This window comes from Drosophila miranda, chromosome XL, assembly GCF_003369915.1.
Source record: "Drosophila miranda strain MSH22 chromosome XL, D.miranda_PacBio2.1, whole genome shotgun sequence".
Taxonomy (NCBI): domain Eukaryota; kingdom Metazoa; phylum Arthropoda; class Insecta; order Diptera; family Drosophilidae; genus Drosophila; species Drosophila miranda.
The window spans coordinates 17,597,832-17,611,426 of record NC_046673.1 but is presented as its reverse complement, the minus strand read 5'-3'; the positions used below and the strand labels follow the sequence as shown (position 1 = coordinate 17,611,426).

Here is a 13,595-nt window from a genome sequence, read left to right as displayed (position 1 = left end):
ATTGTAGGATTCTGGGACGACTCGGCTGCCCAAAGCATAGGCAAATACGAGGCGTCCTGCGAAAAACCCACCACAGAACAGCTTTTTGGTTCAACATTTTCTTATTGTATAGTCTATAGGCCAGAGCAGCAGGGTCTTCCGGCGCGACTCAAAGACAAAGATAGGAACAGACTACTACATGCCATTGCTGCCTGCAAAGGCAGCAAAACATCGAATCCCTTAAGACATTATTTGTTATGTATGCTTTTATTTGGTAGGGTTTAAAGATACGCGGAATAGTTTACAAAAATAAAAAGAAAGGAATCAGCAGAGGATATCGTGAAACCTTTTTTTAAACCAGATCTTTAAAGAGGCTGGGCACCACGCGCTGCACAAGACTGAAGGAGAGCGCACGCACCCTTTGCCTGCACTCTTCTTTTTCACTTCTTCTATTGACAGTTTTGTTGTCTCTTGTTTCCGTTCAATTTTTTCAATTCTTTCCAATTTTTATATTTTAAAGGAATATATGTATATTTTTATTTACTTTTTCTTTGTTTATATAAAATGTTTGCTTAAATTTAAATATATATAAATTGCGTATGATAGTAGTAAAAGATAATACATGTATTATAAATTCCAATGGGAATTCCAGATGCAAGGACACATTTTTTAGGAAAATGGAATACGAATACTCATGCCCCAAATGGACTGCTCCAATAGGAGACCTTATCGTATAAAAAAAAGTATTTCCTGCTGATGACCCTATTTCTAATTCTATTTATATCTAATATATTTGTCTTGTTCTGCATCCCTAAAGTCTGTTGCTGCAATATATGATCTATAGCATAATCGAACCTTAAATTTTAATACATTTGAGGGGTGTTTTACTTAATGGCTAGACATAAAACATCTTAATACAACGTGGACAAAACAAATAGCCTAGGATAAAACATGATTGGTAGTGCCTTAAATACAAAATATTACCTTGTCGATCCTCCAATTCAAATCCAGAGTCAGGTATCCAGGTTCCGCGTCGTAGTCGTATCAGAAGAACGGCCTATGGCTGATACTACGCTTCCCCGTATGCTAGGAGCTTTCGGCATTCTTCTTCTTGAGCGTCTCCATAACACCGGCAAAGTCGGCCGTCTTCTTTTTGGCCGACTTCGGCGTGGATGTCTGGCTGCGTACCCGCATCTGTGTGGGAGCCACATCGTCGCTGAAGTCAAAGTCATTCGCCTTCTGCGGTCTGTGGGAGTAAACAAAATAAAAAGCCATGTTATCTATGTGGGGCTTACGCCTTTGGTGCTGTTCTTACTCCTGTTCAATGGCATCGGTGGCCTGCTCCAGCTCTTTGCTATTCCCCCCAGAACTGGCGTCCGGCGAGGGCGCCCGCCGTCCGGGAAATATCCACTGTAATTCCGGTATGGTACCAGCCTCGAGCATTAGATAGTAGCTCTCCAATTCCTCAGCATTTGCTGAGAACTTGTCTGCCGTTGTGACTGGCTCTACATCTGTTGCCATTGTTAATCTGCCTGCTTGGGTAATTTTATTCCACCTATGTTTATTTACGCGCACGCTGGATTCGATAGCTTCTCGAAACATCTCTGCGCAAGTGCTGGAAACCGGGCGAAGCCACGTGCCGTACGAAGCGCGTCATTTGAAGGGATCATATTCCTGTTCAACGGCATTGGTGGCCTGCTGCTCCAGCTCTTTTCCATTTCCCTCAACGTTCTTTTTCACAAGCGGCGCTCTTTTCGCATAATAGGCGCCGGCGAGGGTGCCCGCCGCCCAGGGCACGGCCACTCCAATATTGGTACATATATTACCAGACTGCAGCATTAAATAATATAACTCCAGTTCCTCAGCATTTGCGGCTTTTGCGATGGCTGGCACTGTTTTCATTGTTTATATTATTCTGGCCTTGTTTGGGTAAAAAGCAGGTCCGTTTTTTATTTTTATATACGCTGACAAGCCGGTGGATTCGATGCTTTTAGAAGCAACTCTGTGCCACTCGTGTTGAAAACCGATCACAGTGATGTCTGAAGCGCGTTTTTTGAAATAGTCATTTGTTTTCTGCAACAGAAATGCTTGGAACTGTAGAAGGAACACACAAAATGACGATGAATATGTGTGTAGATAAATTACAATTAGAATGCGATAGAAGAAAATACGGACATGGCTACGAATGGGGGTTCCAAAATGTTTACAAATCTGTATTTGTCGGCTGCTCTGCTTAATTGTTCCTCCAATAACCCCGTAAACAGTCAGGAAAGTCTATCAAAACTCTCAAATAACATTCGATTGGCTTTCCAAAGCGGCTCCCATTACGTTCCTAGAGAAATGTCAAGTTTAAAGAAAACAAAAAAAAATCATATTGCATAAAAGTACAAAAGCACCGACTTGACCGGATCGACAGATAAGAAATGCCAACCGACACGACACCCATGTGGCACAGTCAAAATGAAAGGGGAGTAGGCAATGGAATATTTTGGTTTTACTTTTATTTATTTACTTTTGTGATTACTAAATTCTTAGAACTTTATTCAAAATCTCGTCCCCACGCATGCATCCATCCCATCATCATTATCTCATTTCCTCGTTGTCCGCTCTTTCCCTCTCGCTCATATATCCGTCTGATATCCTGGATCTGGACCGATCCCAGAGGTATATCCACAACCGATCCGGATGTCTCCTCTCTCTCACTCTCGTTCGTTCTTTCTTTCGTTCTCTCTCTCTCTCGCTTGCATTTTGCATGTTGCATCTTGCACTTTTCGTTCTATATAGCTTACAGATACGTACATATACATAAGTATTATTAATATTGTTGTTGCTGTTGGTTGTGGTTGTTGGTTGTTTGTTGTTGGTTTTTTGTTTTTGTATACTCGTATATAAAAAGAATAATTATACATATTCATTAATAATAAATCCATAATAATTAAAAACACACAATTTGATTGCAAGAAAGAATTTCTACAATACGTAATTAAATACGGATACATCCTGATCGTTGGTATTGCCACCCCCTCCGCCGCCTCCTCCTCCACCTCCCCCGCCACCACCACGATTCGAAGATCCAGAAGATTTGTTCGAACCATGTGCGGCAATGGTCAGCTGATTGGTCTGATGTATAACCGATGTGATGTCGCTTTGCGATGCAGATATATCCTTGCTGGTGAGCACATCCGAGCTGCTCGAACCCGATGAGATGTGGCGCTCGGTGATGCCGTACTGTATCGGCTGATAGCCGTGACTGGGATTGTACGTGGCCGAGTATGGCATATAGATGGGGGGATTCGGCAGCGGCCCAATGTCGCTGGTGATGCTCTCCGTGTCCGCATGACTGAGCGCATGCTGGCCGTGCGGATGCGGATGCTGCTGCTGGTGCGGATTGAGTGACCGCAGATTGGGATTGCGCTCCTCATTCACCACATAATAGCACTGCTCGGAGAAGGTCAGCTTGTTGACCGTATGCTTGATGTAATTGTTACGCAGCATTGCGGACACAATCCGGCGTGCCTCCCTCCGGTCCTGCACATCCTCGACATTCTCCAGCACCCAATTGACCGCATCGGCGCCAATAAACGCATTCGGTATGGTTATCTTCAGCCACATGCGGTCACGTATCTCCAGACCGCTGTCCGGCTTCGTCATGGCCTTGACTATCTCCTCGAGATTGTTCTGGTCGAGCCGCTCCTTGATCGGTTCCGGTATATCGGCAATAATACTGTCGTGCGAGGTTAGCGCCTGGGTGTGCGCCACCCAGGCACCGGGATCTATCGGCCGTACCGGTTCCGTGCGCGGTATGGTAAAGTAACCCTTGGGATTCGGGTCCCAGCACTTGGCCACCACCAGCTTGATGGGCCCCGGCTTCTGTACGACCTCACGCAGCACACGCACCGCCTCGTCGTTGGTCATGTTCTCGAAGTTCACGTCGTTCACCTGGAGTATCATGTCGCCCGGCTCGATCCGGCCATCCAATGCGACGGCCCCGCCCTTCATGATGCTGCCCACATAGATGCCACCGTCGCCGCCACGATTCGATTGGCCAACAATCGAGATGCCCAGAAAATTGACAGCCTCCATGTTGATCGAGACGGTGATGATGTTCAGGGACATGGTCGAATCGGTGATCGAGCTGTATGAGGAGGTACGCGACATGCTGGGCGCCCGCTTTTTGCGACGCTGCGGCTTCTTGCGCACCTGCAGCCGCTGCACGCTGCTGTAGTCGGTCATGTCACGGTCCAGCGTCAGCTCCGATTCGGTGCCAAAGAGACTAGTCGAATCGAGGTCGCTCGATAGCACCGATGCCGATTGATATGTGAGCGGTGGCGGCTGGAGCATCTGGTTGCTAATTAGACCGCCGCCGGACAGCTTCTGTTGTTGCTGCTGCTGCTGCAGGTGCTGTTGATGCTGCTGCTGCTGTTGCTGCTGCTGCTGGTGCTGTTGATGCTGCTGCTGTTGCTGTTGCAGGGCAAGCTGTGTGCGGACATTGGCCCGACCGAGGCCGACCATTTCGCATTCGCTGGTGGGCAGCTCCGAGCAGTTGTCCGACTGATTGGTGCCGTCGGCCGAGACCAGCCAGGAGACGACACGGCCGTTGAAGCAAGGCAAGATGGTGGCATCGTCGGCGATCTCCTCCTTAACGACACCAAAGTCGGCGTCCATCGACTTGAAGAAATACTTGTAGTTGTTGTTCTGTTTATTGAGCACCAGCTTGAAGTCCTTGAGGGTTACCTGCGACGAGGGTATGGGTATTTTCACCAAATAGGGGGTGGTCTCATCGTCAATATGATAAATGACTTTCGTCTCTTGTCCATTTGGTCTATCTGTATCCATCGCGCCTGCCTGTTGTTGTTCTGCCTACTGGCTCTATCTCGGATCTCGGTCGGGTCTCGGTCGCGTCTCTTAATAAATTCGTGCGATTTATTTTGCCGTTTTTCAGCGATGATTCTCTGCTTATTATTTATGCCTCAAACACTTTTTCCATTTGCACAAATTTAAATACTTTTTCATGTGTGCGTCGGCTCTGTGCTTCCTTCACTTCCACTCCCCACTCCCCTCAAAACTCATCAAAACTCCACAACTCCACACTCCACTCGCTGCTGCTGCTGCTGCTGCTGCTGCCGCTGCCGCTGCTGTTGCTGCCCTCTGCCTCTGCTTCTGCCGCTGCTTGCTTTTTGGGTTGGGTGTCAATGGAACTGCAGCTCCTCCTCCATTTGAATAAAGCACAACAGCTTCGGCCCCAGCAATTGGCAAGGTAGCGTATTAGAATTCAGCTTTTTTCGCAACTCATCGATGGCTCACAATTCGGGGGCGTTTGCAACTAAAGATTAACCGAATAATAACAAAAAAACAGATCGAAATTCACTTTTTGTCGTAGTTGATGTAAAAAAAAGCATCGGTGCTTACTCAATTTATGACATGGCAACTACGCGGTATCTACACATTTGCTACATGATGGGAGGAAAAAGAGGGTATGGCCAAGAGACAAAACAGGCCAGAAAGTGCAACGCTTGCAAGGTAAAATCCACCACTTTTGCCGAATATACCTTCGGCTTTTTGTCTTCAAGATATATTGTCTACACCCGCGAGAAGGGTACGAACATAAGAATTTGCCATTCCTGTTTTTGCCTGTTGTCCATACCCTTTTTTATAGCCCATTCAAAATTACGACTCATTTTTTCGTCGCACTTATCGATCACTCTCAGGCATCTACTGAAATATACCGTCTCATTTTCAAAATATACCGTAAATATACCGATGAAAAAACGAACTTAGCCCACTTAAACCCCCTTTATTGGAACAAGATAACAACTTGAGTTAAACCGCGGATTCTTGCAGATCCATCCCATCCTTCATCTTTATTTAAAAAATACCACAATATCTCTTATCTGAACTGCGCTAAAATTCTTTAAGATTCATAATTTTCGTGGAGTTTATTATACCCACTGGTCGACAATGGGGTAATCGTTCGCTGTTTATGATAATATTCGGTTTAATATTACTAGCTAGGTAGGAATTTCAGGCACATAGTTTTAGCCGATGAATGAATCAATTTTCTACAAGATTTGCTAATTTTACATACTCCCTCCCTCTTATTTGATTGTGACTAAGATAAGTTTTAAGCATAAACATAAGTGGGTATGGAATGTAACGTGTGGAGTGTTTTTGCACTACGTAAAGTTGTTGTTGCAACAGCAAGTTGCTGCAGCATGCTTAAGAGTTTCCTAGCAACATGTTTTCAAACAAATTTTTGACCAATGAAAATTGTCGTCAAAAATGTTTCGTCAGAACGATGTCATAAAAAAATATCGATTAATTATAAAAAAAACAAAGTGAATTTTCGTCAAACAACAACAACATGCTGGGTTCACCTGGGGTCAATGTTTTTGAAATCATCATCATAGTTCTGTCAAGGCAGCATCCCAATGGTTGTAATGCTCCGACATCCTCGTCATCAAATGGATAATGTCGTACGGATTGGAATTGACTCAATATGGACTGAGACGAGACTCTGTTGCCTCCGATTCAATACCAGATTCAAAGAAGGCGACAAAGAGAGCCATAACTGATTCGAAGAAAGCAGTTCGGCTATTGATATTATCGACTAGATAATCGCTAGAGCTGAGCGCCAAAGTGGAATTGTTTGAAAGTAAATGAGTGACAAGGGTATGAATGCAATTCATCCGCCTGGCTGCATTTTCCGTGTTTTGGTCTGCTTGATATTGAGTTTTTGTTTGAGGATCCCTCAAATCCAGCAAATCGTCCAGTTTTTTTGAAAGTCCCTCCCTTCTGTTTGAGGGATCCAGCAGCAAATCGTCCAATTTTTTCTGGCCGGCGCCAATATTTTAATTTGTGCTTAAATTAAAAATTCAACAAGTTTTGCAATATCACCGGCCTATTAGGCTTTATGTATTGCTTTATTTAATACAACAAAAACCAATTTATGAAACGATTTTTTTTTTTTTTTTTTTTTTTTTATTTAAAAATTAAAATACGTACTCCAATTTAACTGCTATTTTCAAAATTATCCAATCTTATTAAAAATGTATTCATGAATCGGATTTGTAAGGAAAAAAATGAAAAAAATACATTCTTGTAATTTAATTAAAGATTATTAAAGGTAATTCAAGAACCCATTTATTTTTAAATAACATAACTTTATAGAAATCTTATTAATATATGGTTTAAGACTATTTTTTTTTTTTCGAATTTTGAATTTTTTTCTGCACTCAGAAATCTGCTGTTTGGAATTATTAACATAAAATTTATCACAAGTCTTTGATTCTTGAATATGTTACGCTCGAAGCAAAGCCTGGATAGCATCCACTGGCAGTACTATATATAGATATTTTGTTGCAGGAAACTTTAAAGTACATTTTTCCCAAAAATTAGAAATTCTTTATTATTTAATTTAATTTTGAACACTTTCGCAGGGAACAAATATTTCCTGGGTCAATAAAAGTTGGGCCTATTTGGTATATTTTTTTTTTTGATTTTTGAATATGCAAGAGAACTTTAATCGTAGAAGCTTTAGCTGATTTTAACGTTTTCATATGTAAATTAAGTTTTAAGGATATACAAAAATTCTAATTTCTAATAAAAAAAAAATGAAAATGTGTGTTCTACTGATCATTTTTGGGTCTCTTTGGGAGCTTTCCTTGGAAATATCCATATGATGATCGCTTTTTGGGGAAGTCTGTCATTATTTCAGAGAACCTCCAAGAGGGCTAAAATCCTGTTAGAAAGGGACCCTGCCTCCCATGCTATTGAATGTGAACATTGTGATGTGATTTCTGTTTATTTATTATGATGGGGGTTCGCTCTTCAATTAAATGTACAATAGATTAAATTACGATCATTTTCCTTCCAGTGCAAAATGCAGACGCACAATAATATATAGGGGTTACATACGAATTATAAAACTAGATTCCATACAAAAGAAAGATTTTTAGCATAATTTCTTCTGTATCAAAATTGTACAAAAAAAAAAAAAAACATTTGAATTCCGTTTTTTTCTTTAAATTATCGCCAAAAATACATATTACAAATATTATAAATCGAAGGTCCACACTCTGGGGATAATAGGGCCGACAAATGGAGGGGGGAGAATGGATTAAAACAACTCTTAGAGAAAATATGTGTGTGTGTCTGTGGAAGGTGGGGGGGGGGGGGGGGGGGGGGGGGGAGGGGTGTCTCTATCTTATGTATAGAAAGTTATTATTATTTAATATTAAAATGATACATATTTCTGTATGTAATCATGCATTGTCCTGAACCAGGGATTGCTAAAGTTCTAATCGGTATCGTTATCGGCTCTATTGTTTTTTTCTCCTTTCTTCTCTCTTTTTTCCTTCTTTCCTTCCTTCCTACACTTGTTGCAAGTACAGCCGGAACCATCTACTGTTTGCGCTTTCTTTTGTGTTTTTGTATCGCCTTCTGTTTCTTCTTCTTTTATATCTAGAAATATGCTTATTTTTTATAATTATATATATATATTAATGTGTGTGTGTGTGTGTGTGTGTGTGGCAAAAATACCAACCAGCTAATATTATGCTAAAGCAACTATTAAAAACTAGTGTGTAATTCGATCTCGACATAAAAAAAAAAACATCTTTTAATTCTACATTCATTTATACCGTGTGGGGGATATTCCGTCTTCGTTCCTTCTCTGGGAAGATCCTTCTCCTTCCCTCGTTTACTCACGATTCTTCCTCTGCTTCTGCTTGCTTTATAGTACATTTGATTCGCGTCTCGGTTCGCTTCTGTGCGGGCCTACTTTGAGTTGACCGTCTCCACCAATTGGCTGTTCAGACTCAGCGTGTCCACAATGTCCAGCAATATTTCGACATCCTTCATGCAGCCGACCGTCTCTGGGGCACCCATCAGATTAACATGCTTCCCATCGATGTTTGCGTAGAAGCAGCGATTCTTGAATATAATGGCCCGATCGTATGGCACCCGGCACTTGCTACGATCGACCACCACACGGCGGAAGAGCACACACGATGGCTGGTACTTGTGGCGATCCTCTTCGGGTATATTGTACACCTTCAGATCGCCCGTGAATATGGTCATTGTCTGGCGCTGCATTAGCGTCGGCGATACCTTGTAGAGCGTCACCTTGCTGCTCCACTTCGCCGACGGCATCTTGATGCGGGCCGCCACATTCGCCAGCTTGACCAGCGGCAGCTCTAAAAGCGTGCGCTGCTGGCGCGTCTTTTCGGGCAGCTCACGGGGATTGCTGATCACGTGCCAGGTCTCGTAGCAGGTGATCTTCTTGATAACGCGGCCATCCTCCTCCCGCACTGTGGTTGTCTCTGGCGGGAAGTATTTCGGATTCTTCTTCCCCTTGTTCTCGTTCTCCTCCTCGTCTTCGTCCTCGTCGAGGTTATCGGCCTCATCGTCATCGGTATCCTGATCTTTGATAACGATAGTGGTAGTCGAACTGTTGCTCTTGTTCTCTTTGCTGTAACGCCGCTGCTGTTGCGCTGCAGGACTCACATTGATGGGTGGCTTCTTGAAGCTCTCCTCATTGGCCTCGCCCAGGAGTTGGGCCAACTTGCGATCTCCTGCGCCATAGTTCCGACTACTATTTGTGGTGGCATTCGACGAGAGTATGGGACGACGTGCCGTATATTTCGCCGGGGCTGGGGCTGGGGCTTTGGCTGTGGCTGTTGCAGCCGCCTGACCGCGATTGGTCGCAGCAGCAGCTGGGGCCGCACGGCGAGCTGGTGCTGGCGGCGATAGTGTTAGGTCGACCTCATCGAGATCTAGATCAATATCGGCATCATCTTCTTCGGTATCCACGTCTGTGGGATACAGCTCTTGGCTCAAGCTCAGAACCGGCTTAATGGGCTTTGCCTTCTTGCCCATCTCTGCATTGAGTATACGGGGACGGGGCTTGGTCTGGTTCTGGCTCTGACTCTGGCTGACGGTCTGCTGCGGTGGTGATTGCTGCTGCTGCTGCTTTTTGATGAACGTGGCCGAGGCCTTGACCCGCTTGGATGAACTAAAGCCGCCCTGCGCTGAGCTATTACTTGTGGGAGTCGATGAGGAGGTAGGCATTTCCGCTGATCCCGATCCCTTGGTGGGCCTATCGCCGACGAGTATGTTCCGTGTCCTGGGGCGACCCACCGACAATTTTTTGCTGGCGGCATTCAAAATGCTGGCCGTGGGATTATTTGTGCGACTGATGAGCACATCATCCTGGTTGATAATGTCATTGATATTCACGATCGTGAATGTGGGCACATCGTCGACGATCTTGCTGCTCTCCGCCTTGATGCTGGTGCTCCTGGCCGCTGCTGCTGCGCCTCCTACTGGTTTGGAGCTGTTCATCTTGATGGCCGTCGTGGCTGCTGGGCGCTGCTTGTTGATCAGTCCCGCTGCCGTTGTGGGTCCCGTGCGTAGGCCACTGTTGCTGGCGCTGCTGCCAATTAGGGTCTTGGGTCTGCCCGCAGAAGCAGCAGGCGAGGGCTTGCCGGCCGAGGAGCTGCCGTTGATCACTGGTAGACTGCGATTGGGTCCCCCTGCTGCTGCCAAAACCATGCGCTTGCGTGCCACGGGACTGTCGGTGGCATCTTCCAGCTTACGCTTTGCGGCCCCCTCCGATGCAGATATCTGCAGATTGTTGTTGCTGCGGTTTCCCATGGTCACGGCCATGGTGCGGCGCATCTGCTGCAGATTCGTCGACTGGCGGGCCACACTGGAAGCGAGCTTGGGCTGGGGCGTGCTGGTGGCGGCAGCCGCTGCTGCGTTGGCCGATTTGGGTGGACGTCCACGTCCACGCTTCACTGGCGGCACTGGCGCCGGTATCTTCTCGCGACGCATCTCCTCCTGGTACTCATCCTCGCTCAGATCATCGTCATCGTCATCGGATTTATGCATTTGCGGATTGTAGGCCACATCGTTCAGTTCATCATCGTTGTCCTCGTCCAGATCGAGCAGATCATGCATATCGTTGTATTTGGTGGCGGAAAAGAGCTTCGAACTGGAGTTGCCGCCGCCACGCTGTTGACGCGACGAGGGTGTGTCGCTGCTGGCCATTGAGGCCAGGTACTTTGGTGTGACCAGGTCCTCGCTGGCATACTTGGGATTCGGTTTGATGGAGCGACGTGAACGACTGGCGGCAATCGTCGGCGGCGGGGTGACCGACACCACATGGGGGGAAACCTTCGATTGCTGTTTGTACATTTTCGGTGTTTTGGGACTGATTATGTGGTCCTGTGTCTGTGTGGCCCGACGGGCGTTTAGAGCGTTCCGCCGTATGGTCGAGGTGGCCAGCGTGCTGAGATGCTTGGCCGCTGTGCCTGCGGCTGTGGATGGTAATGCCGAATTGCGTCGCTTGGCGGCCAGGCCCGGGCCCATCAGCCTTTTGGCGGGCTGTATGGTTGTGGATTTTGGCGTCGTTGGCGATGCCAATGCCAGTGATGGTGGTTGCCTCCGTGCGGGATGGGATGGGGTGGGCACCAAATCCCCCTTGGATTGGCGCAACCGCCTGGCGGCAACCACAGCTGCTGGAGGTGACAGCTTGTCGTTTTCTACGGCTGCCCGCTGACGCGCTTTGCCACCAAGAATGATTTCCGTCGAAATGGTCGCAGACCGTCGAGAGGTACGCGTCGCGCGTAGTGGGATGGCGGCGCTTGGTAGGGCGGCAATGGCGACGTTTCTATGGTTGATTGTCCGAGCTGAATTCGATTTAGCGGCTGCTCCTGCTGCTGCTTTTCCAGTGGCGGCAACCGCTGGTAGACGACCTTCCCTCAGATTCTTCACGTATACAATGCACGTACGAGTCTTTACTGTCTCAGCATCCGTCTTTTTTCCCGCTGGCATTTTTCATGGGTGCCTGCAACAGATGCGATAGGATAGGATAGAGATCGGTTCGGAAATGGGAGGATATGTCGAATAATAATATTGTTTTTTAGTACAGTATAGGTATATGTATATGTATGTGTAGGCAATAGGTAACGCAACGGCTTGTGTTTCTAAGGGTATTTCAGCTCTGGCAACTCTGGCGCCTATTTTCGTCACTTTAGTGCTCTGCTCTCCTCTCGCATTAGGGAATTTACGACGATTTTTTTCGCGCGCCAGAGTTGCACACACATATACACATATACAAATATAATATAAATGCCCAAATGCCCGTGGGGCAGCCCACTAATGGAGCCGCGTTTTTGTTGTTTTGTGTACTTACAATATGGCTTTACATTTTTTCAAGTTTTGTTTTACGCTCAATGCTTATTTTTTTCCTCTCGTCTCTTTCGCTCGCACTTTCACTACACAGAGAGCGAACTTTTGGGCAGAATTTTCGATTGCGTGGGATAAATACGTCCCTGTTTGGCACCGATGTATGTCCGTTTTTTAATTTAATTTTTATTTTTACTGCTTGCGTGTGGCAAATGGCGAATACGATGCGTTTTCAGTAGGTTTTTTTTTTGTCTTTTTTTTATTATTGCCTCGTCCCGATTTTAGTTGGTTGGTAATTGCGCTGCAACTGAACGCAACAGAGAGCAGAAGTGGCTGGTATAATCGCAGTGGTGGCAACAGTAGTGGCAGCTCCGAAAGAGAGCGACGACAATGGCGATGTTTTTCTACCCAACTGTACCACTCACACACACGCACCCCGTTGTTGTTGTTGCTGCCGCCGCTGCTGACTGCTTGATGGGCGAGAGCAGCTAATTCGTTTTCATTTATTTTAAAGCGAAAAGCGATTGCAATATTTTTACTGTACAGAATTTAACGCACGAATATTTCCCAGTATTCATTAAGGATGCTTTTAACAATTGCTTATTTGACCGATTTACTCGACTTATTAATTTCCGCCAGCGTGACCGCGGACTTTTCGATAAATTATACGGTCCGACCCTCAGGAATATACCGAAACTTACCGTCTTACTTTAAAAATATACCGTAAATATACTGACGAATCAAGTACTGTTATACATATTCCTCAATTTTGATATTCCGTCGAATATTCCCAGCTATATAAAACATTTAGCCATGCCCACATAATTTTAACCGATTAATGAATCAATTTTCTACATAACTGGCTTATTCTAAATACTTGCTTTTATTGGATTTGGCGAAAAAAAAAGGTTTTAGCGAAATAGGTCAAAACAAAAAAAAAAGAAAGAGGATAGTCGTTCATATTGCTTAATTTAGAGAATCCGTTGAATAATTCTGGCTAACTAAAACCTTAAGTTTTGCCCACGTAATTTTAGGCCATTGATTAATCAATTTTATACTTAACTGGCTAGTTTTTGTTCCTAGCTTTTATTGTTTTTTAACTAAAACAGGGTTTAAGCAAAATAGTTCAACAAAAAACAGTCGCAATGTTGCTGGTATTTTAAGACATGATGCGCGTGTAGGCCTTTGTATACCCTATTTCGTTAATTTCATATGAAGATATAACGTAATTTATAAAGACCTTTTCTCAAATTGATATGTTTTAGACATATTCATGTGTATTATTAGTATCTTGTAGATATTTATCTCGATCCTGATACCTACGCAGACTGGGATGACAAACATTTTCTCAATTCTATAATATCCCTTTCCCTAGGGTATAAAAATTAATGTTGCCGGTAATCAATATTGTCAACCGGTTATTCACC

General features: G+C 44.9%; 3 protein-coding genes across 3 annotated transcripts; all 3 read right to left on the bottom strand.

The window, feature by feature from the left end:
- Positions 1 to 780: 780 nt before the first annotated feature.
- Positions 781 to 1,709, bottom strand: LOC108164913. The gene is made up of 2 exons (XM_017300899.2): positions 1,295 to 1,709; positions 781 to 1,225 (listed from the first exon to the last, which is right to left on the bottom strand). Exons 1-2 carry the CDS (start codon positions 1,579 to 1,581, stop codon positions 1,066 to 1,068), a joined length of 447 nt encoding a protein of 148 aa, XP_017156388.1. The 5' UTR covers positions 1,582 to 1,709; the 3' UTR covers positions 781 to 1,065.
- Positions 1,710 to 2,465: 756 nt separating this feature from the next.
- On the bottom strand, positions 2,466 to 5,407 carry LOC108164601 (segment polarity protein dishevelled). The gene is made up of 2 exons (XM_017300439.2): positions 5,389 to 5,407; positions 2,466 to 5,302 (listed from the first exon to the last, which is right to left on the bottom strand). Exon 2 carries the CDS (start codon positions 4,813 to 4,815, stop codon positions 2,950 to 2,952), a length of 1,866 nt encoding a protein of 621 aa, XP_017155928.1. The 5' UTR covers positions 4,816 to 5,302; positions 5,389 to 5,407; the 3' UTR covers positions 2,466 to 2,949.
- A 2,354-nt stretch (positions 5,408 to 7,761) lies between these two features.
- Positions 7,762 to 12,832, bottom strand: LOC108158504 (nucleolar protein dao-5). The gene is made up of 2 exons (XM_017290852.2): positions 12,176 to 12,832; positions 7,762 to 11,827 (listed from the first exon to the last, which is right to left on the bottom strand). The coding sequence occupies exon 2, from the start codon at positions 11,812 to 11,814 to the stop codon at positions 8,755 to 8,757; it is 3,060 nt and encodes a 1,019-aa protein (XP_017146341.1). The 5' UTR covers positions 11,815 to 11,827; positions 12,176 to 12,832; the 3' UTR covers positions 7,762 to 8,754.
- Positions 12,833 to 13,595: the final 763 nt, after the last annotated feature.

What these genes read in the sequence shown, in the direction of transcription:
- LOC108158504 (XM_017290852.2), bottom strand. Translation starts at nt 11,814, where the DNA reads ATGCCAGCGGGAAAAAAGACGGATGCTGAGACAGTAAAGACTCGTACG.
- LOC108164913 (XM_017300899.2), bottom strand. Translation starts at nt 1,581, where the DNA reads ATGTTTCGAGAAGCTATCGAATCCAGCGTGCGCGTAAATAAACATAGG. An exon ending in ACCGATGCCATTGAACAGGA is followed by an intron (nt 1,226 to 1,294) that starts GTAAGAACAGCA and finishes TTACTCCCACAG; the next exon opens with ACCGCAGAAGGCGAATGACT.
- LOC108164601 (XM_017300439.2), bottom strand. Translation starts at nt 4,815, where the DNA reads ATGGATACAGATAGACCAAATGGACAAGAGACGAAAGTCATTTATCAT.